This window comes from Microcaecilia unicolor, chromosome 6 (genome assembly GCF_901765095.1).
Source record: "Microcaecilia unicolor chromosome 6, aMicUni1.1, whole genome shotgun sequence".
Taxonomy (NCBI): domain Eukaryota; kingdom Metazoa; phylum Chordata; class Amphibia; order Gymnophiona; family Siphonopidae; genus Microcaecilia; species Microcaecilia unicolor.
Window position 1 is genome coordinate 132290082 of NC_044036.1, and position 26830 is coordinate 132316911.

The 26830-nt window shown below is 45.9% G+C and overlaps 1 protein-coding gene across 1 annotated transcript in view; it reads left to right on the forward strand.

Moving 5' to 3' along the window:
• Positions 1 to 26830, forward strand: part of LOC115472469 (interleukin-1 receptor-associated kinase-like 2) — a 64483-nt gene that overhangs the window by 32692 nt on the left and 4961 nt on the right. Inside the window, exons 9-14 of the mRNA XM_030206759.1 lie at positions 74 to 123; positions 1394 to 1508; positions 4080 to 4189; positions 5533 to 5728; positions 6529 to 6591; positions 25949 to 26161. Of these exons, the coding sequence (XP_030062619.1) occupies positions 74 to 123; positions 1394 to 1508; positions 4080 to 4189; positions 5533 to 5728; positions 6529 to 6591; positions 25949 to 26161 (747 nt within the window). The remainder of the gene's footprint in view (positions 1 to 73; positions 124 to 1393; positions 1509 to 4079; positions 4190 to 5532; positions 5729 to 6528; positions 6592 to 25948; positions 26162 to 26830) is intronic.

The following is a 26830-nucleotide window of genomic DNA, read 5'->3' on the forward strand; positions in this document are numbered from 1 at the left end:
ATTAGACACACTGCAGATAATGCTGAGTGAAATTAGTATTTTAAACAGCTCTTTTTTAAAATATTTTTCACAGTTGGACAGCACTTTCCAGGTTGTTAATACAGAGCTGCAAATTTGCTTCCGGTAAGTACATCCACAGATGCCATTTGCATCAGTATTTTCCTGGAATATTATTAGGCTTATCCCCCACAGAGTATCTTCTCTTCTTTTGAGTTCACTTTGGTCCAATCTTCTCCCTGTGCACCATTATCCAGCTGCAGGTCTTGCAGCTGATACTTTACTAGGATGGAGCAGAATTGCTGGGAAATAGATCAATTTGCCTGGACAAGGGGATCAATGATGTGGTATTGGAGCTTTCTTGTTGCCCATTTTCTTCCATTCATGCAGACCCAACTGCAGCTGAAAGCGGAATGCATTTCATAGCAACTTCTCTTGCTTACCTTGACCAACTGGCACATGGCACCATGAGAAGTGAAAATGAATGAAATGTGTATGTCCCAGATACTCTCCAGGACCTGCTATAAAGTTAAAACACCTTATGTTCAAACTACTAGAGGATTTGGTTCACATCTTTTTCAGGTGCAGCTCAAGATTAATTCCTTGGTGGCCCCCCCCCCCCCCCCCTTGTAATATAAATACATTTTAAAATGCCTGATTCTGACTGCAGAGGAAACAGCAGGTTCAAGGTACTGCTTGCTAATTTCTCCTGTCAACTGGAGGACAAAGCATAGTAAATGAGAACTGACAGACTGCTGTAGGCAGTAGCAACTCTGTCCCTCTCCTCTCTGCTATTCTTTCTGCCAGTAGCTGACTGGGCCTAGTTTGCCTATGCCTTAATCCTGCCCTGGTGAGTTACATTTAGATACAGAAGTAATGTTCTTGTCCCCTAAGGGCTTACGATATAAGGGACTGATGCAGAAAACTGACTGCTGAACACATAGCTTAAAGTCTTCTGTGTACTTCTCTGCATCAGGGTGGAATAGCTGAAGGCCTCATTACAATTCATTTTAATGTGCTGTGCACTGGCATCTAACATGAGGGTTTGTGCAGGGTTAGCTTTTGTGCAAAACCCTTTTCTACATTGTGCGCCCAGAAACTTGTGTGCGGATGTGCACTGGCTTTCTGCATCCTTGCTTGTGCCCGAGGCAAATGGGAGTTAAGTGACTTGTGACTTAACCAAGATCACAAGTGTTAATGCCCTGCTTTTCTTTGTGATGATTCTGCAGTGAGGCATGATGGCCCCATCTTGATATGCATACATGCAAAATCATGCACATATATAGACACATCACAAATGCAAACATGTGAACACTCTTGCTCTCAGGCTGCTGGCAGGACTTTTTTGGTTATCTTTTGCTCAGAAGTTTGAAATGTTCTTTGCTTTCTGTTGTAGATGTTGTCATAGGAACCTTCTTAAATTGCTGGGTTTCTGTGAAGAAGGGGATTCCCAGTACCTGATATATCAGTACATGCCTAACGGGTCACTGGACAAAGCGCTGCATTGTCAGGTGATGGAATGATGTGAAACTTGTTTACTGTCTGGGGTGGGGGCACCATGCTTAGAACATGAAGCTTATGGGTTCCAATCATATTACTACAGTGTAGCCAGGATTATGCTGAGCCAGAATTACACCCTGTGCAACATGCCCCCACCCTGCAGCTAAGAATGGAAGACAATGGTGTGGCTGCACTGCTCGTATAGCCCTTAGTACGGCCCTGGCTGTAGCATTCAGTTCTGGAGTAATCTGGTTTGGAGGTCCGTTCTCTGTACTACTCCGGGACTAAATGTGATTTTATATGAAGGAATCTCTTTGAACAGAACAGGGAATAAAACCGTACTAACAATAAGGCTGAAAAGAAACTGTGACTACCAGAAATAAGCTCTGTCAGAGGTGCATAAATACACTGTCTGCTGTGTTGCAAACTCCACAGCTGGTCTATAGTGATGGCATTTGCTGCACTGTATGGGTTGTTTTGCTTTCAGTATTGTCTGAGGAAGCATGACCTGGTGAGATTTGCTCCAAGCTTCCTCATCAGAAGCAATGTGATAGAGCTGTATTGAACAGCAAATTTTAACCATTCGGCCAAATACAAATAATGAAAAATATTATTTGGACAAATACGAATAATGGGCATTGAAATTTAACAAAACAAATATTAAAAGAAGCAATGTGAAATCAGAGATCAAATGTTTATTTTGGTAGGATTATTTGTTTACAAATAATTTTTTTTTTAATTTGGATTTTGTTCACACTTTTTTCAGTAGTAGCTCAAGGTTAGTCACACTCGGGTATTTCCTATTCCTGGAAAGCTCACTAAGTCTGGGTTAAGAGACCTGCCCAATATCACAAGGCGCAGCAGCGGGATTTGAACCAGGCACCCCTGCTGCTCCAACTGCTAGGCTACACCACCACTCCACCAATGCATTTGGGGCTGAATCAAATCGAATATGAAAATTCAGTACAGCTCTAGTGCATACTGTTAATTATACTGAGCTACGTATGTAACTTCCTCCCTGACTAAATTCTGCCGCTGGGAACGACACCGCCGCACAGTGGAGATAAGAGACCACACATTGTGACTACCCACCTACCTCTCCCTGCATTGGGGGGCAGTAATGACTTTTGCATTCCTCGCCCTGTAAGTTTCCAAGCTTCATATTCCTATGGATTATCTGTGAAAGTCTACCCTAACAATTTCTCACTAGAATTATCTCTTGTCCTCCCCCAAAACCGATGCAGCATTCATTTCCGGACTAAACTCATCTGGAATTAGAGAGGTTCAGGCGTGAGAAATGTTGATTCAAGGGTTTGAGCCACAAGCATAATCACTTGTCTATCACTGTGGACGTGTGTAGAGAGGAGGCAGGGGTTAAGGCCCTGCTGCCTGATCCTTATTGGGGTGGGGGTTGTGAAGACTTATTGACCATTGCCAAAAGAAGGATTAAACTCTTGCTAAACATATTTTGAAACCTACTTTTTGTAATTAGCTACTGAGTAATGTTATTTTCTACTCCTCACCTCCCTTTTATGAATTTTCTTACAGGAGCAGAAACGCAAAGCAGGACTTTTAGGTGTTGTTGTTTTGGCACCGCCATTTGGATGCCGCCAGTCAGGCAACTATACACACATGCGCTGGACTTACCGGTACCCAAATGATAGTGTCCAGAGGCCTAAAAGTCCTGCTAGTCATCTGGGTTCTCCTCTGCTTCCATTGGTGCTCCGGCAGGAACTGTGAGAGCCCTGGCAAGAGCTTTCCCCGTGCCAACTTGTTTCCCTGAACTGGGGAGGTGGGGCAGAGAGGCAAGTTGGCAGGGGGAAAGGTCTTGCCAGGGCTCTTGTGGTTCAGGTTGCCAGGGGGAGCTGTTCTTTTGCCGTCAGAGAGGCAAGTCGGTGGGGAGAGAGGTCTTGCCTAGGCTTTCGCAGTTCCTGTTGAGGCTGTAGGGGTAGCGCTAAGGGAGGCAGTGGAGAGGCCAACTCTTCTGCTGGGGAAGCTCCAAAAGGTCATAGGTACCCAACACAATGGTGGCTAGAGGTCACCAGTGCCCAACAGTCATGCCCCCGCAGAAATGTGCTTTACTATCCATCCCAGAGGTGGTTACATGACTGTTACTATACTGTAAACTAAGTGAGCTACAGTGCTGCTTTGATAGCAGGCATATTATAAACTGTAATTACTGTCCTAACAAGATGAGAGCCCTGTGTAATCAGTGACTGGTTGCAGTATGAGACAACAGGTCCCAAACACCTTCTTAGGGGGGCCTTTGGGACTAGACCATCTGGAAAACGTGAGGCTCTGTAGTGTTGTGTGAATTACCAGCCCCAGCCCTGCCCTCTTCCACTGATGTATTCTAGAAGAACGACTGTGCAGAGTTTGAATTAAATCTGTTTTGCTGTTCTAGGATCTTGCCAGGTACTTGTGACCTGGCTTGGCTACTGTTGGAAACAGGATACTGGGCTTGATGGACCTTTGGTCTGTCCCAGTATGGCCATTCTTATGTTCTAATTTCTCAGAAGCATGTGAGAAAGAAATAAAAGATTAGCTGTTCTAATCAACAGATAACACCTTCCTTCTTACAGAAAGATGCAGCTATTTTGCCATGGGTGAAGCGTGTTAACATTGCATTGGGAGTCCTCAGAGCTGTTCAACATTTACACACAAATGAGATTCTTCATGGGAATATTAAAAGGTAAGAGGGTAGTTGCTTATGTCCTTCAACTCATCATCCATCCCACGAACTTATCTTTTTCTGCACAGAACACTTGTAAGTCAGTTGTGGGACTCAGAATGGTGAACTGCACTAGAGACTGGTTGAGGGATAGATGAGAGTGTGATAGTAAATGGAGTTCACGTTACAGAGTGAGAAGATTAGTGGAGTGTCATAGACGTTGGTCCTAGGGCCAGTTCAATATTGCAGAGAACAGAGCAAATGCTCCGGGAGGTGGAGAGAGAATGAGAAATTAGAATATTTATTTATACACCACCTTTATCCAAGGCAGAAATAAAAAAAAAAACATAATAAAACCACAAAGACACATTCAGATAATGAAAACCAGCAAAATATCAGCTAGAAGTGAGTCCATGAGCCCACAGCAGAGCAAAATTAAGAGGGCACAAAAACGCCAAACAAAATAAATAATCTCTCAGTGTCCTCTTGAAATATGCAAGCCTGGATTCAGCCTTTAAGTGAAAAGGCGGCCTATTCCGCTCTACCGGTGCAATAACAGAAGAAGCTCCAGTTCTGGTTAGATCCAAATGAAAATGTTGTAAAGTGGGTATTACAAGGTTGCACTGACCCTGCAGCCTCAGAACATGCGCTGGCATATACCATGTCACAGCTTGTTTCAAATAAACGGATGTGTCATGGTGCAGTGCATGGTGGTAAGTGAGCAGTAACAATTTGTACAGAAAATGGTACTTGATGGGCAGCCATTTCAAACATTCCAGATGGTTAGTCATATGCTCTGTTCTAGACAGTCCAAACAATAACTCTTACCGTGGAATTTTGCACCTCTTGGAGTGACTGAACACAAGACTGAGGTAACCCCAAATAAACAATATTACAGTAGCCCAAGCTTCCCAAAATCATAGCTTGGACTACCTTCTTAAAATCTTCCTGCAACAACAGCGGTTTCAACTTGCACAACATATAATAACCATTGCTCAAGGAGAGGTTAAGTGTGGAGTAGCACTAATAAATGCAGTTGTGCAGTGTGAAGGCCACATAGTTACCTGTTTTATTTCAAACATTTTTAATGAATATAAAAAAATCTAACATGATATAGAAACAAGGTAGTAACAAACATTTTCCTCTCACATGTGAGTCTGCTGCTGAAACAACATGTTGACTCTATCACCAATGTTTGCACTAATGGGCATCATAATCTCTAACACAGTGTACAAGATGTCTGAACAAGCAGAAGTTGTTAAGCAAAACCACCTTTGCTTCCACTCCGCTGTTTTCACACACCGTATGCCACACAAAATGGAACCCGTGTAACTGAATCTTGTTGCATTTCTTGTGTTTTGTAGTGCCAGTGTTTTGCTGGATGAAAACTTCACTCCCAAACTTGCAAACTCAGGTTGTCGTTTCAGCATGGTTGAAAAGAAATCTCAGTACACAGTGATGAACACCAAGGCCGTTAAGGCGTATCACGCTTACCTGCCAGAGGAGTTTCTGAGAAGCAGACAACTGACAGAGCGAATTGACATCTTCAGCTGTGGGATAGTATGTTCTTCTCTTGAACAACTACATGTATGTAATGAAGTTCACAGTGAAAGCTGGAACGGCTCAGACTGCCAGACGGTGGAAGGTTTAAACAGGGAGGTGCTTTGATATTGTCTACTGTGAACAATAGATACCTGAGGATCTGAGATCCCTGAGGCCTTGGGGTGGTGCAGTTTAACAGTCAGGGTAAGGGGAATATATTTAACATACTACCTTTCTGTGATACAACCAAAGTGGTTTACTTATTCTACATAGGCACTTTCTTTGTCTGTAGTAGGCTTACAATCTAAGTTACACTGGGATAAAGATGTGGTAATTGAACAAAACTCACGAAAAAGACTAATCGCATGGCATGTGATTCTCATTTTCTTGTGAGATGATTTTCTGCTGTGAGACAAGCACCAGAATCGTACACTACAGCAGCCCACATGTTGTCGGTTAGCAGTTCTCTTAAACAGCCCAAGGGGCAGAGAAGTACTTAAATAGGTCAGTACTGCTGACAAGAAATCAGCAGCATTCAAAAGGATAGACAGCATATGGTGCCATGGAGGAACTAACCCTAGTTAAAACTATACCATATACTAACCCTTTAACCATCCTGCTGGGCCCATCAGAGAACATATGAACAGAAAAAAGATACACGCTGGATCCCTTAAGGTTCAGCATCCTGTCTCCAACAGTGGCGAGTCCACAGAAAACAGTGGCTTCTAGTCGTGCTGTGGATGTGGCACATCAGCGATGCACTTAGCTTACAAGAAGATCCATCCAAGTCCACTGCAGTAACTGTCTTGTTTCTTTAGGTTTTAGCAGAACTGCTGACTGGCCTGAAATGCCTGGAGAAGGGAAGACACCCTGAGTGCCTGGTAAGGAACTTGTAAATGTACAAGAATCCTCCCCCTCACCGCCCTCAGTACAGCAGAGCACCAAACACTAGGCATTTCGGAGAGTTTTTGTATCTGGACATCCTTGTGAGTCACCTGCTAAATTCTTTCAGGCTTAGAGGAAGTGTTGCTAAAAAAAACAGAAGCTGCTCTTACTTTCCATGAAGTGTGTCACAACAGTATCACTACTGTTTTACACAGGTGCACAGTGACTGATCTGAAGATAGAGCGAAGTTTCTTACCTGAAGCAGGTATTCTCCGAGGACAGCAGGCTGGATATTCTCATGTGTGGGTGACGTCACGTCGGCCCCCGGAGGATTTTCAGTAAAAATCTGCAAAAGTCTCTTCTGGAGTGTTCCACCGCGCGTGGCGTTCGTACTGCGCATGCGCACACGTAGTTTCCCGCCCGTTGCGCGGTCACGCTCCTCAGTTGAATCCAATAGTTAAAAAGAAAGACAACTCCAAAGGGGAGGTGGGAGGGTTTGTGAGAATATCCAGCCTGCTGTCTTCGGAGAATACCTGCTTCAGGTAAGAAACTTTGCTTTCTCCGAGGACAAGCAGACTGATATTCTCACGTGTGGGGTATCCCTAGCCCCCAGGCTCACGCAAAACAATAACCATTGGTCAATTGGACCTCGCAATGGCGAGGACATAACAGAGATTGACCTGAAACAAGAAAACAGCTAACTGAGAGTGCAGCCTGAAACAGAATAAAAGTGGGCCTAGGAGGGTTGGAGTTGGATTCTAAACCCCAAACAGGTTCTGCAGCACCGACTGCCCAAACCAACTGTCGCGTTGACTGTCCTGCTGAAGGCAGTAGTGAGATGTGAATGTGTGGACTGATGTCTACGTCGCAGCCTTGCAGATCTCTTCAATAGTGGCTGACCTCAGATGAGCCACTGAAGCAGCCATGGCTCTAACATTATGAGCCGTGACATGGCCCTCTAAAGTCAGCCCAGCTTGGGCAAAAGTGAAGGAAATGCAATCTGCTAGCCAATTAGATATGGTGCATTTCCCGACAGCAACTCCCCTCTTGTTGGGATTAAAAGAAATAAACAACTGGGTGGACTGTCTGTGGGGGCTTGTCCGCTCCACGTAAAAGGCCAATGCTCTTTTGCAGTCCAAAGTGTGCAGCTTGCTTTCGCCAGGACGGGTATGAGGACGGGGAAAGAATGTTGGCAAGACAATCGACTGGTTCAGATAGAACTCCGACACCACCTTTGGCAGGAAATTAGGGTGCGTGCGGAGGACTACTCTGTTATGATGAAATTTAAGATAAGGAGCATGAACCACTAGAGCCTGGAGCTCACTGACTCTAAGGGCCGAAGTAACAGCCACCAAGAAAATGACCTTCCAGGTCAAATACTTCAGATGGCAGGAATTCAGTGGCTCAAAAGGGGGTTTCATCAGCTGGTTGAGAACGACATTGAGATCCCATGACACTGGAGGAGGCTTGACAGGGGGCTTTGACAAAAGCAAACTTCTCATGAAGCGAACAACTAAAGGCTGTCCAGAGATAGGCTGACCTTCTACACGTTGATGATAAGCACTAATCGCACTAAGGTGAACTCTTACTGAGTTGGTCTTGAGACTAGACTCTGATAAGTGTAGAAGGTATTCAAGCAGGGTCTGTGTAGGACAAGAAAAGGGATCTAGGGCCCTGCTGTCACACCAGACGGCAAACCTCTTCCATTTAAAGGAATAACACCTTTTAGTGGAATCTTTCCTGGAAGCAAGCAAGACTCGGGAGACACCCTCAGAAAGACCCAAGGAGGCGAATTCTAAGCTCTCAACATCCAGGCCGTGAGAGCCAGAGACTGGAGGTTGGGATGTAGAAGCGCCCCCTCGTTCTGAGTAATGAGGGTTGGAAAACAGTCCAATCTCCACAGTTCTTCGGAAGATAACTCCAGAAGAAGAGGAAACCAGATCTGACGGGGCCAAAATGGCGCTATCAGAATCATGGTCCCTCAGTCTCGCTTGAGTTTCAGCAAAGTTTTCCCCACCAGAGGTATGGGAGGATACGCGTACAGAAGGCCTGTCCCCCAATGAAGGAGAAAGGCATCCGACGCTAGCCTGCCATGGGCCTGTAGTCTGGAACAGAACTGAGGGACCTTGTGATTGAGTTGAGTGGCAAAAAGATCCACCGAGGGGGTGCCCCACTCTCGGAAGATCTTTCTGGCTACAGCCATGTTCAGCAACCACTCGTGAGGTTGCATTATCCTGCTCAACCTGTTGGCCAGACTGTTGTTTACGCCAGCTAGATAAATGGCTTGGAGAAACATGCCGTGTTGGCGAGCCCAAAGCCACATCTGTACGGCTTCCTGACACAGAGGGCGAGATCCGGTACCCCCTTGCTTGTTGAGGTAGTACATCGCAACCTGATTGTCTGTTTGAATTAGAATAATTTGGTTGGATAGCCGATCTCTGAAAGCCTTTAGAGCATTCCAGATCGCTTGCAACTCCAGGAGGTTGATCTGAAGACGCTTTTCCTGAAGGGACCAAGCTCCTTGAGTATGAAGCCCATCTACCTGCGCTCCCCACCCTAGGAGGGATGCATCCGTCGTCAGCACTTTTTGTGGCTGAGGAATTTGAAATGGGCGGCCCAAAACCAGATTGGATCGAATTGTCCACCACTGAAGGGAATTCTGAAAGTCGGTGGACAGCTGGATCACATCCTCTAGATCCCCTGTAGCTTGATACCACTGGGAAGCTAGGGTCCACTGAGCTGATCTCATGTGAAGATGTGCCATGGGAGTTACATGAACTGTGGAAGCCATGTGCCCCAGAAGTCTCAACATCTGCCGAGCTGGGATCTGTTGGGATGCTTGAACCCTGGAGGCCAGAGACAGAAGGTTGTCCGCTCTTGCTTCAGGCAGATAGGCACAAGCTGTCTTCGTGCACAACAGAGCCCCTATGAATTCCACTTTCTGAACTGGGATTAGATGGGACTTTGGGTAATTGATAACAAACCCTAGTAGCTCCAGCACTTGAATAGTCATCCGCATGGACTGTAAAGCTCCTGCCTGGGAGGTGCTCTTTACCAGCCAATCGTCGAGATAAGGGAACACATGCACTCCCAGTCTGCGTAGAGACGCTGCAACAACTGCCAGGCACTTGGTAAATACCCTGGGCGCAGACACCAAGCCAAAAGGCAGCACACAGTACTGAAAGTGCTGCGTTCCCAGCCGATACCGCAGATACTTCCTGTGGGCTGGAAGTATCGAAATGTGAGTGTAAGCATCCTTTAAGTCCAGAGAGCATAGCCAATCGTTTTCCTGAATCATGGGAAGAAGGGTGCCCAGGGAAACCATCCTGAACTTTTCTCTCATCGGAAATTTGTTCAGGCCCCTTAGGTCTAGGATGGGACGCATCCCCCCTGTTTTCTTTTCTACAAGGAAGTACCTGGAATAGAATCCCAGTCTTTGCCCTGGTGGAACGGGCTCGACCGCATTGGCACTGAGAAGGGCGGAGAGTTCCTCTGCAAGTACTTGCCTGTGTTGAGAGCTGAAGGACTGAGCTCTCGGTGGGCAATTTGGAGGTTTGGATTCCAGATTGAGGTTGTATCCTAACCGGACTATTTGAGGAACCCACCGGTCGGAGGTTATGAGCGGCCACCTTTGGTAAAAAAATTGTAACCTCCCTCCGACATGCAGATCATCCGGTACGGACACGTTTAAGGTGGCTATGCTCAATTGGAGCCAGTCAAAAACCCGTCCCTGGTTTTTGCTGGGGAGCTGCAGGAGCCTGTTTCGGCGCACGCTGTTGACGAGAACGAGCGCGCTGTGGCAGAGCCTGAACTGGCTGCTGAGAAACAGGAGTGTACCTACGGCCTCTAGAGGCGTAGAGAGCACTTCTCTTCCCTTTAAAAAACTTCCTAGATGAGGAAGTAGATGCAGAAGGCGCCCGGCGGGAGAGAATCCATAGCGTTATCACGCTGATAGAGATGATCAATCAACTCTTCAACCTTCTCTCCAAAAAGATGACCCCCCCGGCAAGGGATATCCGCAATCTTCTGCTGAGTTTGTTCCTCCAGGTTAAAGGCACGCAGCCATTAGAGTCTGCGCATCACTATACCCATAGCAGAGAATCTGGATGTCACATCGTAAGTATCGTAAATACCCCTGGACAGGAATTTGCGACACGCCTTCTGCTGCCTGACCACTTGGCGAAAAGGCTCGGCCTGCTCCGGCGGGAGCGTGTCAACCAAGCTCTCAAGCTGCCTCACTGAGTTCCGCAAATGAATGCTCGTGAAGAGCTGGTACGATTGGATTTTGGACGCGAGCATGCCAGCCTGATATGCCTTTCTCCCAAAAAAGTCCAAAGTTCTGTGTTCCCACCCCGGGGGCGCCGAGGCAAGTTCCTAGAACTCTTGGCCCTTCTGAGAACGGAATCCACCACTGCAGAATCATGAGGCAACTGAGGCCGGACGAAACTGGGTTCCCCGTGGATCCGATACTGGGACTCAGCTTTTTTGGGGACAGTTGGACATGAAAGAGGCTTCTCCCAATTCCTCAACAGCACTTCCCTGAGTGTATCATGAAAAGGAACTGTGGTAGAAGTCTTAGGTGGAGATGGATAATCCAGGACCTCGAGCATTTTAGCCCTGGGCTCATCCACAGTCTCCACAGGGAAGGGAATGGCCTCAGACATTTCCCGCACAAAAGATGAGAAAGACAAGCTTTCCGGAGGGGAGAGCTGCTTCTGAGGTGAGGGAGTTGAATCAGATGGAAGACCTAGAGAGTCCTCAGCAGAGAAAACTCCAGGTCTGTCATCTTCATCAGATGAGCCATCATCGGATGGGGCCAAAAGCTCAGAAAGAGCAGCCCGGATCCGAGCCCGTCTCGACATGGAGGTACGGCAACCTCGATGACGGTGTTGGGAAGTCGACTCCCCTGGGGACTCCGGTGAAGCTTTCTCCACCGACGACAAAGGAGAGGCGACCCGGGTGGGTGCTGGAGAAGGAGACCTCACCACAGGCAAAAGGCTAGGTGCCGCAGGAGCCTCCGGCACCGACTGTACCGGTACCTCCAGTGCCAGACGCAATTGGTACAGCACTGCTTCCATAAAATTGGGAAACAAAGCTTTGATGCGCTCAAGAGAAGCTCTCGAGGAAGGCTGCGGTGTCGGTTTGGTCTTCGGAGACAGAACCTGCAGAGGTCGGGGAGCCGGTACCGGGCTGCTAGACGACCGTCGCACCGATACCTCCATCACAGAGGGAAAGCAATCCTCTTGGCGTCGAAGCTTCGACGACCCGGAGCTCCTGGTACCATGTCGAGAAGGAGAACGATGACGGTGCTTCTTGTCCTTTGCTCGATGCCCGTCATCGAGACTCCTCGGTACCGGTGAGGAGGACGTGGAATCCACATGCCTCCTCGGGGCCGGGTCCGATACAGGTCGGTCCCGGGGGGCCTGCAAATCAGGAGGCGCCGAGGCGGGTGGAGACTCGCTTGATGCATCACTGCTCCCAGCGTGCATTGGTCTTTTGGCAGCCTTTACCTGGTCTCCCAACACCAAAGCTGCCCTCGACACCGACGGTACCGATGTCGACGCCAAGGTACCGGACCCAAAAAGCTTTTCTCTCTGGCCCTCTCTGGAGAGCTGGGTGCATTTCTTCATTTTTAGGCACAACTTACAGCTCTCCTGAAGATGGTCGGGCCCAAAGCACTGAAGGCACCAGGAGTGCAGATCAGTGCCAGAGATGGTCTGGTTGCAGCGGACGCATGGCTTGACGCCGCTGGGCGTCTTCGATGACATGGCGGGAAAAATAGCCTCCGCGAAATCAAAAGACGCGATTGTGTCAGAAAAATAGACACAAAGTAAAGAAAAAAATCCCGACCGAGCGACCTAACTGCGGTCGCAACGAAAAAATAAAGGAAACTTATAAATACAGAAAAAAACCAAAAAAATAAAGGGAAAAGAGTTTTTTTTTTTAATCAGTCCTCGTAACGAGTTAGACGGTCTTCGACGAAGACGAGAAGAAACTTCACTCCGGGAGCAAGGAAACGCGAAGTGCTCGAAAAGAACTCTGTGTCTCCTCAGATGCGGAAAAGAAGAAACTGAGGAGCGTGATCATATGACGGGCAGGAAACTACTTGCGCACATGTGCAGTACGAACGCCACGCGCGGTGGAATGCTCCAGAAGAGACTTTTGCAGATTTTTACTGAAAATCCTCCAGGGGCCGACGTGACATCACCCACACGTGAGAATATCAGCCTGTTTGTCCTTGGAGAATACAAGCTATTATGAGCCCAATAAATGGCTCACAGAAACAGCAGTAGGAAAGAATGCATCTTAGGAAAAGAAGTCTTCGAAGGCATTTACTCAGGTGAATAAGTATTAGGTAACGTACTTTTAATCATAGGAAATGGCCGGGCATTCCTGTGGGCATATCCAGGTTTTGGGAGAGGCACAGACCTTCCATTATAAATGGTGGTAATTTTGGCCCCAGTCTGCCACCTGCATAAACAGCCGGTGCATAATATCTGGACACTTTCAATGCACATTTCCACTTGCTAATTTTCAAAGAAATATGATGCAGGTAGTTTCTTTTTGAAAATGTGCATAAACCCCCAAATTCTATATATGGTGCCTTAAGTTGTGCGTGCTAATTTGGCTGCGTAGTCAAATTGTGCACACAACTTAATTGAGTAACAAGCTAATCAGCACCAATAATTGGGGCTAATCAGCACCAATAATTGGTACTTAACTAATTAGCGGCACTAATTGCTTTAATTAGAATTTACATAAGTACATAAGTAATGCCATACTGGGAAAAGACCAAGAGTCCATCGAGCCCAGCATCCTGTCCACGACAGCGGCCAATCCAGGCCAAGGGCACCTGGCAAGCTTCCCAAACGTACAAACATTCTATACGTGTTATTCCTAGAATTGTGGATTTTTCCCAAGTCCATTTAGTAGCGGTTTATGGACTTGTCCTTAAGGAAACCGTCCAACCCATTTTAAAACTCTGCTAAGCTAACCGCCTTCACCACCTTCTCCGGCAACGAATTCCAGAGTTTGATTATACGTTGGGTGAAGAAACATTTTCTCTGATTTGTTTTAAATTTACTACACTGTAGTTTCATCGCATGCCCCCTAGTCCTAGTATTTTTGGAAAGCGTGAACAGACGCTTCACATCCACCTGTTCCACTCCACTCATTATTTTATATACCTCTATCATGTCTCCCCTCAGCTGTCTCTTCTCCAAGCTGAAAAGCCCTAGCCTCCTTAGTCTTTCTTCATAGGGAAGTCGTCCCATCCCCGCTATCATTTTAGTCGCCCTTCGCTGCACCTTTTCCAATTCTACTATATCTTTCTTGAGATGCGGCGACCAGAATTTAACACAATACTCAAGGTGCGGTCGCACCATGGAGCGATACAACGGCATTATAACATCCTCACACCTGTTTTCCATACCTTTCCTAATAATACCCAACATTCTATTTGCTTTCCTAGTCGCAGCAGCACACTGAGCAGAAGGTTTCAGCGTATTATCGACGACGACACCCAGATCCCTTTCTTGGTCCGTAACTCCCAACGTGGAACCTTGCATGACGTAGCTATAATTCGGGTTTTTTCCCACATGCATCACCTTGCACTTGCTCACATTAAACGTCATCTGCCATTTAGCCGCCCAGTCTCCCAAGGTCCTCCTGTAATTTTTCACAATCCTGTCGCTATTTAACAACTTTGAATAACTTTGTGTCATCAGCAAATTTAATTACCTCACTAGTTACTCCCATCTCTAAATCATTTATAAATATATTAAAAAGCAGCGGTCCTAGCACAGACCCCTGAGGAACCCCACTAACTACCCTTCTCCATTGTGAATACTGACCATTTAACCCCACTCTCTGTTTCCTATCCTTCAACCAGTTTTTAATCCACAATAGGACATTTCCTCCTATCCCATGACCCTCCAATTTCCTCTGTAGCCTTTCATGAGGTACCTTGTCAAACGCCTTTTGAAAATCCAGATACACAATATCAACTGGTTCCCCTTTGTCCACATGTTTGTTTACTCCTTCAAAGAATTGAAGTAAATTGGTCAGGCAAGATTTCCCCACACAAAAGCCGTGCTGACTCAGTCTCAGAAATCCATGTCCACAACTTTCTAGGCATACTCTATAACGTGGCCATGGGTGGGTTGTGGGTGTGTCAAAAAAAAACCTATGCACACTATTATAAAAAAACATCTGATCTGCGCCTAACAGGCGCAGGTATTTAGGCCTGGTTTTAGATGGCCTAAATGGGTGTGCCTACACCTTAGGGGCAAGAACGGCGTGTGAGCTTAATCTACAAATTATGCATAACTTTAGGTGCTTTATAGAATCACGCTAACCGTGTGGTTTTATATTTTAAGGCGCTATATATAGAATTTTCCCCAAAAGTGCACAAGTTAAAAACACATCCATGGTTTACCATTACACTGGCTTTTTACGATTGCATCCATTATGTTTTTAATTAATTAATTTATTTGAGTCTTGCTATACCGCTTTAACTAACAAGTAGAGCAAAAAAGTGTACAGACTAAAATATAAATGGAAGGAACTACAGTATAAAAATAGGAAAGTCAAACATTCATCCTAGCAAACAAACAGTACAGGGTGGTGTCAAGCTTGTCCTACTCCAGCTCAAGGTCTGTAGGCCTGCTGGAAAAGCCATGTTTTAATTACAGCTTTAAAATGCTTTAAAGTTAGTTTGCTAAATATAGTCAATGGTAAAGAGTTCCAAAGGGTAGGGGCGGTTAAAACAAAGGCGCAGTGTCTGGTAGATCCAGTGTGACAGTTCCCATTAATGAGGGTGCGCATTAAGGGGACCAGGGGATTTGAATTCCCTAGGCACATGTGAAGAAATTTTGCATTTCTCAAACAAGCAAGCGGTTTCTTTTTGTATCAGAGCATGGTGTAATGTAAGTTTGTGTGATTTGTGGTGCTTCTTTTCTGGAATCAAAAGATTGTGTCAGCTCATTTGTACGAATGCTTGCTGTGCCTGAGGATTTTGTGTCTTACAAAAGTCTAAATGCACACTCTGAGAAAGCGATGAAAGCCAGGGAACAGCTGCAAATCACCTGCCCAGAGGGTACCAGGCTTCAAAATCAAGCTGCTTCAGTGTTAGGTGTGGTGAGTGATAGAAAGAGGAAGTGGGAACTCTGTTTCTCACTCGAAGCCACCAGCTGACCCAGTTTGTGCCGGAAACTTTTGGCCATCCTTGGTACACTGACACTTCCCCCTCAACAGATGCTTTGTCCCAGTTTGTTTTTGTATTTTATGAAAAAAGAAAGTGTGGGAAGTGTAAGCTAGAAGCACTTTGGGCCAGTGCAGTGCATAGCATTTGGTACCATAGATAAGTTATCGCCTTGAACTTTCCTTCAGCATATAAACAAAATGGCTGCTATTTTGTTTATATGCTGAAGGAAAGTTCAAGGCGATAACTTCACACAAACCTCGTCCCTGACGAAGAAATTCAAAACCTCGCCAAGTCGGCAGAGGTTTGAATCTGGAGAACTAATGCTGCTTATAGCCACTAAAAAGCTAAGTTATAATTGTTCACTTTAAGGATTATGGTTTAAGAAACTATTGAGAATATTGAAAAACAAAGAAAATTTAGGAGGAATGCGGTTGATCCATGACGAGGTGAACAGCACCATCATTATATTGAAAAATGATTTCTTGGATGGTTGCGCTGTTAAAAATTCTGAAGATCCCCGCTTATTCGAAGATCTCCGTTTACTTAATTTGATGGATTTATAAATAAGCATACTGTGAGATTATTAGCTATATATAAAAGTGCTTTGATATTAGGTGTTTGGGATATTCTGACTATCGGAGAATGTTAAAGTTACATAGGCAGCACACATGGCATAATGCACCAGAAGGGCTTGAGGTTGCTTAAGACCAGGCACTTTCTTAGGAAACAGGAAATACACCGGGGACCATGGAACTGGGTGATCCAACCATCGCTGAAGTCTATGCTGAATCACCCTCCAAAAGGCTTGGGTTTTCTCAAGTCCATCAAATATGTCTCATAGTGCCAACCTCCCCACATCCCCGCCAACAAAAAGCACAGGAGCCCAAGAAGATGTGCTGGAGGCAGGCTGGTGTAAGATACCATCTAAACATAACTTTAACAGCATTTTCCTTCAAGGGCACTGAAACAGCGACTTTCAGCAGTGCTGTTTCCAAGGAATTCCACTCATCCATCTCCAACACCAGACCCAGCCCACGTTGCCAGTTCAGACGGTGCAAAGTATAAGCAGGCGAGTGGGAGCAAAGACACCTATATAAACAAGTAATCAAGCCCCAGGTGCCCTGAGAGTCCTCACATAGGTCTTTCAAAAGGGAATCTTTGCAGAGTATCCTAGAATAAACAGAAGCTGAGGAAAGAAAATGTGATGGTTGAATATAAGTAAATCTATCCTGAGGCTGAAGCAGAACATCCACTAATAAAGAAGAAAAGGGACGTAGCATGTCATCCTCAAACAGTTGACCCCAGGTCTTGAGACCCAATGAAGACCAATGAGTAAATAGCCCTGAAGCAAGACCCGGTGGGAACAGAGGATTAAATGCTATAGGTGTAATTTAAGTCCTCAATGGAATTTGATCACATAATGGGGGCAGTTTCCAAAAGCCATTTGTTTGGGTAAATGGCCTATTTCAAAAGGCCCATACTTCCCATAGGTAGAAGTAACTCCTGATGGTTCTTTGAGGTTGAGTTGTCATTAGGGTCTATTATTTTGCTTTGACTGCAGCTGTTCTTCCTTAGCAACCCTGCGGACCGGACCAGGATTGGACTGATGGGTTGTGTACGCCTACCAGCAGGTGGAGACTGAGAAAATTCTGAGAGAGCCAATGAGAGCCCTGGCCATATGACACTAGCCTCAGTATTTTCTCAGTCTCCAGCAGGTAGGACGTGAGCCCATTAGTCTCTCTTCTTTGCTGTTCTTTATTCTTTGGTTCCTATAAAGAAATATAAAGGAATTTAATATATTTACTTCTGTGCCTTGGAAATCTTTGTAAGGAGTTTATTTTCCTCAACTGTCTCTGGGGTGTTACACTCGGGTGTCCCCGGGTCCCTCCCCCTAATCCTCCCCATCTCCCTTTATTTTTGGGAAGGGCTGCTCTTTCTTTGAAAGGGTGCTGCTGCCTTTGGGAGAGGCAGCCACTGTTATTTAAAAGTTAAAAAAAAAAGTTATATATATTTTCCCAGAAGCCTAACGAGCAGGCAGCTCCAGTTGTCTCTGTGGAGGTTCTTTCTTTTAATTACAGCTCAGCTGTTTCTATTAAAAAAAAAAAAAAAAAAAGAGGTATAGAGGAAGGTAAGTCCTCTACTCGTGACCCGTTCTTTAAATGAGCATTTTAAGTTATTTTCTTCTGGTCTCCGGTTGCGCTTGTGAAGCGTTTAAAAAAAAAAAAATTTGGCGCGAGGTGTCACAGTCAGTTTTACTATGGCAGAGAAATTTCAATGTTGTGTGGTTTGTCAGCGCTGAGGAGTTGGCGCTAGCGGAGCATGTAAATTTTGTTTGGCACTTGTAGATTCAGCGGCACCTCCGTCTCCGTCGGCCGTTTTGACAGCTGCTTCTCGGCCCGTCACGGTTTCTTCAGACGCCTCCACGAAGCCTTTAGATTCTGAATCTGCGATTTCGGCCATCTTGTCGCCAGCTGCAGCTTCTCCTCCAGCAGATATTTCAGCTGTTCAGTCTTCCGCAGCACACAGGCAGTCAGAGATGGGGTCCCTGGTACAGTCCGCCGGATCTCAGGAAGCTGGGTTTCTCCCTGAGTTTGTCCTGCAGATGTACCAGGCCTTTTTGATGAAGAAGGCTAGTTTACGTGCAGCAGTTTCTGGGGAGTTCTCAGGCTCTGTTCCTCCTGTAAAGAAACCTAGAGGCTGTGATCCTCAGATAGATTTGGTTTTTGACCAAGATCAAGATATGCCTTTCTTAGAAGAAGAGGAAGGTATAGCGGAGCATGTTTGGGATGATCAGGCTCATGTAGATCCTGATTCAGTGCCTATTTCTCAAGGAGAGGATCCTTCTGTAGCGAGGATATTTCATAAAGAGGATTTACAAGAGCTCATCTCTTTAGTTTCTTCCACTTTGCATTTTGATGAACATCCTACCACTCCTGAAGTCTGTAAGGTTGATTTATTGGTTAAAGGCACTAGATCTTCAGCTAGAACTTTTCCCATGCATCAGGATATTTGGGATGTTATTAAAACTCAATGGGAAGTTCCAGATTCTGCTTTTTGTCCAGCCAGATCTATGTATCTCCTTTACCCAGTACCAGAAGTAGACAGATCGTCTTAAAGTTCCGGTGGTCGATGCGGTGGTATCGGCAGTTACAAAGCGTAACACGGTTCCTACTACTACTACTACTTATCATTTCTATAGCGCTACTACTACTATTACTACTATTTAGCATTTCTATAGCGCTACAAGGCATACGCAGCGCTGCACAAACATAGAAGAAAGACAGTCCCTGCTCAAAGAGCTTACAATCTAATTAGGACAGACAAACAGGACAAACAAGAGATAAGGGAATATTAAGGTGAGGATGATAAAATAAGGGTAAGGGTTCTGAACAAGTGAATAAGGGTTAAGAGTTAAAAGCAGCATCCAAAAGGTGGGCTTTTAGCTTAGATTTGAAGACGGCCAGAGATGGAGCTTGACGTACCGGCTCAGGAAGTCTATTCCAGGCATATGGTGCAGCAAGATAAAAGGAACAGAGTCTGGAGTTAGCCGTGGAGGAGAAGGGTGCAGATAAGAGAGATTTACCCAGTGAACGGAGTTCCTGGGGGAGGAATGTAGGGAGAGATGAGAGTGGAGAGGTACTGAGGAGCTGCAGAGTGAATGCACTTATAAGTCAATAAGAGGAGTTTGAACTGTATGCGGAAACAGATAGGAAGCCAGTGAAGTGACTTGAGGAGAGGGCTAATATGAGCATAACGACCCTGGCGGAATATTAGTCGTGCAGCAGAATTTTGAACAGATTGAAGAGGAGAGAGATGGCTAAGTGGGAGACCTGTGAGAAGCAAGTTGCAATAGTCTAAGCAAGAGGTGATAAGAGTGTGGATGAGGGATCTGGTAGTGTGCTCAGAAAGGAAAGGGCGAATTTTGCTGATATTATAGAGAAAGAAACGACAGGTTTTAGCAGTCTGTTGAATATGTGCAGAGAAGGAGAGGGAGGAGTCAAAGATGACCCCAAGGTTACGAGCTGATGAGACAAGAAGGATGAGAGTGTTATCCACTGAAATAGAGAATGGGGGAGGATGAGAGGTTGGTTTAGGGGGAAAGATAAGAAGCTCAATCTTGGTCATGTTTAGTTTCAGATGGTGCTGAGACATCCAGGCAGCAATGTCAGACAGGCAGGCTGATACTTTGGCCTGGGTTTCAGCTGAGATTTCTGGTGTGGAGAGGTAGATCTGGGAGTCACCAGCGTAAAGATGATACTGAAAACCATGGGATGAGATCAGAGTACCAAGGGAAGAAGTATAGATGGAGAAGAGGTCCCAGGACAGATCCCTGAGGTACACCAACTGACAGTGGGATAGAAGTAGAAGAGGATCCACTAGAGTATACACTAAAGGTACGCTGGGAGAGATAAAAGGAAAACCAGGAAAGAACAGAGCCCTGAAATCCAAGTGAGGACAGCGTATCAAGGAGGAGGCTGTGATCAACAGTGTCAAAAGCAGCAGATAGATCAAGAAGGATGTTGACGGAGGAACAGCTCTTCGAGATGTTCAGGACAGGAGGTTGGACTCTCTGCTTAAGAATAGTTTTGATGTTTCTTCTTTGGTGGTGCAAGCGGCTATTTGCAGATCTTTGGTAGCTAGAGCCTGTTTTCGCTAGGCAGAGAGAGTCCTAGATAGATCCACGGATGATCTAGCTACTATAGATGTAGAAGTAGCCAAGATTGAGACGGGATCTGCCTTTTTAGCAAATACCTTGTATAATCTCCTTAGAGCTTCTTCTAAGTCTTTGGATCTGGGTGTCGCAGATCGCCCATCTCTTTGGTTACGAGGTTGGTTGGCGGATGCGGCTTCCAAATCTAAGCTAAGTAAGTTTCCTTTTAGGGGCTCCTTTTTATTTGGAGAAGACTTGGATAAGTTGGTGAATTCTTTGGGAGAAGCTAAGGTTCCTCGCCTTCCAGAGGATAGGTCTCGTCTATCTGGTCGGGGTTCTTTGTTTGGTCGCGGTAGGTTGAGAGATTTTCGTAGATTTTATTTTGGGCGCGGGGCTCAGGCTCAGAGGTCTTGTTTTTTTTAGTAGATCGCAGTCCTTTCGCGGTTTCCGTAGAGGGAGTAGAACTGGTTTTCAAACCCCCTCCCGTTCTTCCCAATGAAGGTGTGGGGGGCCTTTCCTCTGGTTCCTGTAGGAGCTCGGCTGACTCAGTTTTATCAGAGGTGAGCCCACATAACTTCAGACCAGTGGATCTTGGAAGTCATTCGCAAAGGTTATGCCTTAGAATTCACAAGGCCTCTCTCGGACGCCTTTCAGGAGTCTCCCTGTCGCTCTCGTGAAAAGGCAGGCGTGGTTCAGGAGACTCTACAAAGGCTCTTAGATCTTCAGGCTATTTGCCCAGTCCCTTCTTCAGAGTGCAGACATGGTCGTTATTCCATTTATTTTGTGGTTCCCAAGAAGGAGGGATCCTTTCGTCCTATTTTAGATCTCAAAGCTGTCAATCAAGCTCTCAGAGTCTCAAGTTTTCGAATGGAGACTCTTCGATCAGTTATAGTGGCAGTTCGGACTGGAGAGTTTCTAACGGCCCTAGATTTGACAGAAGCTTACCTTCATATTCCTATTCGGCCAGCTCACCACAAGTTTTTGAGGTTTGCGATCCTAGGTCGCCATTTCCAGTTTTGAGCTCTGCCCTTTGGTCTAGCAACAGCTCCGCGCACTTTTATGGTCGTGGTAGCAGCGGCTCTCAGAAACCAGGGAATCTTAGTCCACCCGTACCTAGACGACTGGTTAATCAGGGCAAAGTATTACCAAGAGAGTTGCCAGGTTATGGATCAAGTGGTAAGTTTCCTGCAATCGCTAGGTTGGGTGGTAAACATGGCCAAGAGTCGGCTGGTTCCTTCTCAGTCTCTGAAGTACTTAGGAGATACCTTCGACACAGCTCAGGGGAGAGTTTTTCTTCCCCAGGGCAGAATTGTAAAGCTCCGGTCTCAGGTATTAAACTTAATTCACAGACGCGACCTTTATGCTCGAGATTAACTTCAGGTCCTGGGCTCCATGGCAGCAACGACAGAGGTAGTTCCCTGGGCCAGAGCTCATATGAGAGCTCTCCAATGGTCTCTACTATCCCGGTGGCCCTCTCAGACGGACTCACTACTAATGAGGTTACCTCTCAGGTCCCAGGAGTGCAACTCTCTCTTCTGGTGGCTACGGACAAAGAATCTTCTCAAAGGAATGCCGCTAGAGTCTCCTCACAGTGGATAGCCTTAACAACAGATGCCAGTCTTCGGGGCTGGGGAGCCCATTGCTTGGGCAAGTTGTCCCAAGGTCTCTGGTCTCCTCTGGAGGCGACCAAATCCATCAACTTTTTGGAGACCAGAGCTATTCGACTAGCTCTGCTGGAGTTTCGTTCCCTCCTGGTGGGCAAGGCGGTACGAGTTCTTTCGGACAATGCCACAGCGATGGCTTATATCAACTGCCAGGGGGGAACGAAGAGCCGCCTTTTGAGTCACGAGACAGCCAGCCTCATGGTGTGGGCAGAAGTTCACCTCTACGCCATTTCAGCCTCCCATATAGCAGGGGTAGAAAACATTCAGGCAGATTTTCTCAGTCGGCACACTCTTGATCCAGGGGAATGGTCTCTCAGCGATCAAGCATTTCAGTTGATAGTAGCGCAGTGGGGCACTCCAGTCCTAGATCTGTTCGCTTCCAGTCTCAATTCAAAGGTTCCTCGATTCTTCGGTCACCGAAAGGACGCAAAAGCTGCGGGAATAGATGCCCTCTTACAGAGGTGGCCATCTGGACTCCTTTACGCGTTCCCTCCATGGCCTCTCTTAGGTCGCCTTCTACAGCGGATCGCGGATCTCAGGGGTCCAGAAGTTCTGGTAGCTCCAGACTGGCCTCGTCGGCCTTGGTACGCGGACCTGCAGCATCTTCGGTCGGAGGTTCCTCTTCCGGTTCACAAGTCCCTGCTGTTACAAGGGCCAATCCCACATCCAGATCCGGCTCAATTTTGTCTTACAGCTTGGCTCTTGAACGAGCTCGATTAACTAAAAGAGGTTATTCGGCTGCAGTAATTACTACCATGGTGCGGGCTTCTGTACCGCAGAGGTTGGAGGAGGAGGAGCAGAGGAAGTTGCGTACTTTGGATGTTAAGAGAGTGCTTAAACGCTATCTCGCAGTTACTCAGGATTTTCGTCGCACTGATCGTCTTTTCGTTCTTGTTGCTGGTTCCCACAAGGGGTTGGCTGCTTCTAAGCCTACGTTATCTCAATGGATTAAGGAAATGATAGCTTCTTCTTACATTCTGGCAGGTAGAGCGGTTCCAGAAAGTGTTAAAGCTCATTCCACGAGAGGGCAGGCAGCTTCTTGGGCGGAGTGTTTTTTGGTACCTCCAGCGGATATTTGTAAAGCAGCAACGTGGTCCTCTCTTCATTCTTTTTCTAAACATTACAGACTTGATGTACAGTGCCGGCAGGAGGGTATCTTTGCGTCTCGAGTACTTACAGCTGGCTTGCTAGGGTCCCTCCCTTAGGACTACTGCTTTGTTACTTCCCATCAGTCCAATCCTGGTCCGGTCCGGAGGGATGCTAAGGAAGTAGAAATTAGGCCTTACCTGCTAATTTTCTTTCCTTTAATCCCTCTGGACCAGACCAGGCCCCTCCCATGGTCTTTCAACTTTTCAGAATTGTTTTCTTCTGTTTCAAAGTGAGTTAGTTCGTTTATCAGAAACTGCATTGTTTTCTAAGTTTTTAGACATTAAAAAAAACCCAATCTACTACTACTACTACTAACTAGCATTTCTAAAGCGCTACTAGGGTTACGCAGCGCTGTACAATTTAAACATAGAAGGACAGTCCCTGCTCAAAGAGCTTACAATCTAAAAGACAAGAAAACAATCTAAAGACAAGTGAACAATCTAGAGGACGAGTGAACAGTTAGTCTGATAGGGTGGATAGATTGGGGTATTTTATATATCTCGAGTGGTTAGGCGCCGAAGGCAGCATTGAAGAGGTGAGTTTTAAGCAGAGATTTGAAGATGGGTAGGGAGGGGGCATGGCGTATGGGTAAAGGAAGATTGTTCCAGGCATGGGGTGAGGCAAGGCAGAATGGGCGGAGTCTGGAGTTGGCAGTGGTGGAGAAGGGTACTGAGAGAAGGGCTTTGTCCTGTGAGCGGAGGTTACGGGCGGGAACATAGGGGGAGATGAGGGCGGAGAGGTAGTGAGGAGCCGCAGACTGAGTGCATTTGTAGGTAAGGAGGAGGAGCTTGAATTGTATGCGATAACTGATCGGAAGCCAGTGAAGTGATTTGAGGAGAGGGGTGATATGAGTATATCGGTTTTGGCGGAATATAAGACGTGCAGCAGCGTTCTGAACTGAATGAAGGGGGGATAGATGGCTGAGTGGGAGGCCGGTGAGGAGTAAGTTGCAGTAATCAAGGCGAGAGGTAATGAGAGCGTGGACGAGAGTTCTGGTGGTGTGCTCAGAGAGGAAAGGGCGAATTTTGCTGATGTTGAAGAGGAAGAAGCGACAGGTCTTGGCAGTCTGTTGGATATGCGCAGAGAAGGAGAGGGAGGAGTCGAAAATGACTCCGAGGTTGCGGGCAGATGGGACAGGGAGGATAAGGGTGTTATCAACAGAGATAGAGAGTGGAGGAAGAGGAGAAGTGGGTTTAGGAGGAAAGACGAGGAGCTCGGTCTTGGACATGTTCAGCTTCAGGTGGCGGTTGGACATCCATGCCGCAATCAATTTATTATATATATATACCATTTTATGTGAGCCATACCACTTCTCTGGTGAGAGTTGCTGGTGAGCTCTAATACACGGCTTCGCTGTTAGTTAAGCACATTCAATGAGTGCTTGGTGGCTGCTTTGATTTCACAGTGCACAGAAAGTTCTGCTCTCTTTCTTTTCTGCTTTGTTAGTCAAATACTGAGGCTAGTGTCATATGGCCAGGGCTCTCATTGGCTCTCTAGTCTCAGAATTTTCTCAGTCTCCACCTGCTGCTAGGCGTACACAACCCATCAGTCCAATCCTGGTCTGGTCCGGAGGGATTAAAGGAAAGAAAATTAGCAGGTAAGGCCTAATTTCTACTTTGCTGCTGCCTTAGGCGACTGGCTTGGGGATTTACTTTTGAGTCATTTTCATCTACTTTCATTTAGGGGTCCATTTACTAAGCCACAGTAAAACGTGGCCTGTGGTAGTGTGGGCACTTTTTTTTTTTTTTTATTTGCATGAAGTCTTTATTAAACAGGAAAACAAAACAGGATTGCTCCGGTAACAATAAGAATGATGCACTGTTTCATAAGTTTATACTATCACACAAGAAATACCCAGTGCACCCCCTTTCTACATCCGTAACATCCATATTTTAACCTCAGTGAACTTCAAAATTGTTTAAGATTTTATATAACGGTTAATCCCCCTCCCTCAACCCACCCCACCCCCCTATCTACCCACCCTTCCTTCCCGCCAAGACACCTATCAGCATTACCATACTGACCACTGTTACATTACTTGCTCATTACACTCTGTGCTTAATGTTTTGAAAAGTTTTCCCATATAGAATGCCATTTACTCATCTGATGTTTTCTTTCAGCTAACAGCCTCTCCATCTCGCACATATATCTCAACTTGTTGTGCCATCTCTTAATTGAAGGGACCCCAACCTGCTTCCAGTGGGATGCAATAACCACCCTCGCTACGTGGGCATGTGTTTTGAGTGCATGCTGGGCCATTTTTTTTACCGCGGTTGGGTAAAAGGGCTTTTTTTAATGGGCCAGGAAATGGGTGTGTGCTGAAATTAAAAGTAGCATGCACTTATTTACGGCCTGAGCCCTTACCGCAACCCACTGACTTAGCGGTAAGGGTTTACACGCTACCCATGCAGCGCACGCCAAATGCTGATTACCACTGGAAACGCCCCCCCTCCCCGCGGTATAAATTAGAAAATTATTTTCTACCGCAGTATTCAGCGTGCGCCAAACTCAAAATTACTGCTGGGTGAAAGCGCTAGCCTTGCGGTAGTGCTGAATTGGCGTACATTACCCACTCGTTAGCCCTCCTGCACCTTAGTAAAAGGACCCCTTATTCTCTTGTACAATAAGAGGTTATCTCTTGCTGTCATTATTATTTTATAATGTTACTACTCTGTCCTCAACAGAAGGATTTGGTCTTGGATGAAATGCAAAAAGCAAAAGCTGTGTTCCACGCTGAGAAGATGCCTAAAGAGCAAGTTGCAGAGGAGCTTGCTGCCAAAGAACTGAGTCTTCGCTATCTAGAAAAGAAAGCAGGGCATTTGTCTGAAAATGCTGCCATTCGTTTCGCCACCGCTGTCTGCCTTTGTCTGTGTAAGAAAAAGCTATTGCTATTAGAGGTAAGCCAGATGTAAACAGCCACTCAAGGCATCTCACAGAAAATGGCCAGCTCTGAAAAATGGATTGGATCCTGCAAGAGAATGGACCAGCCTGCAACTCACATGCTAGTTTGTTTGTTTATTTATTTATTGGGATTTATGAACCGCCTTTATGAAGAGATTCACCCAAGGCGGTGTCCAGCGCGTACAGTTTAACATAAAACTTACAGTTTTGTTAACAGCATAACAATAGTAAAATAACCAAGAATAAACATAAATACAATAAATGAGGTAAACTGGAAAACAGTAAATTGAAAATAATAAATCTACTGTGAAAGAGTATCAAAAATATACACATTTAACAGCAGTGGAATTCAGATACCAGAGATATAATACAATGTTACACCTAATAAGCATTAGAGCATTCAACTAACATAGATCTGATGCTACACAATTTCTACAATATGGCTTACCATATAGCTGAGGGACCAAGAGCAGATAGATATATGATGGGAACAAGATGCGTGATACAGTGTCAGTTGGGATAGTTTGATGGTTAGCTAAAATCAAGGCAAGTTTGTTGTATAGTTAAGCAAGAGATAAGGAACTGATCTAAGTTACAGTATATGTAGCAAGCTGTGGAGCTTCATGTATTCACCCAGAAAAATGTTCATGGGTTAGTATCCATTT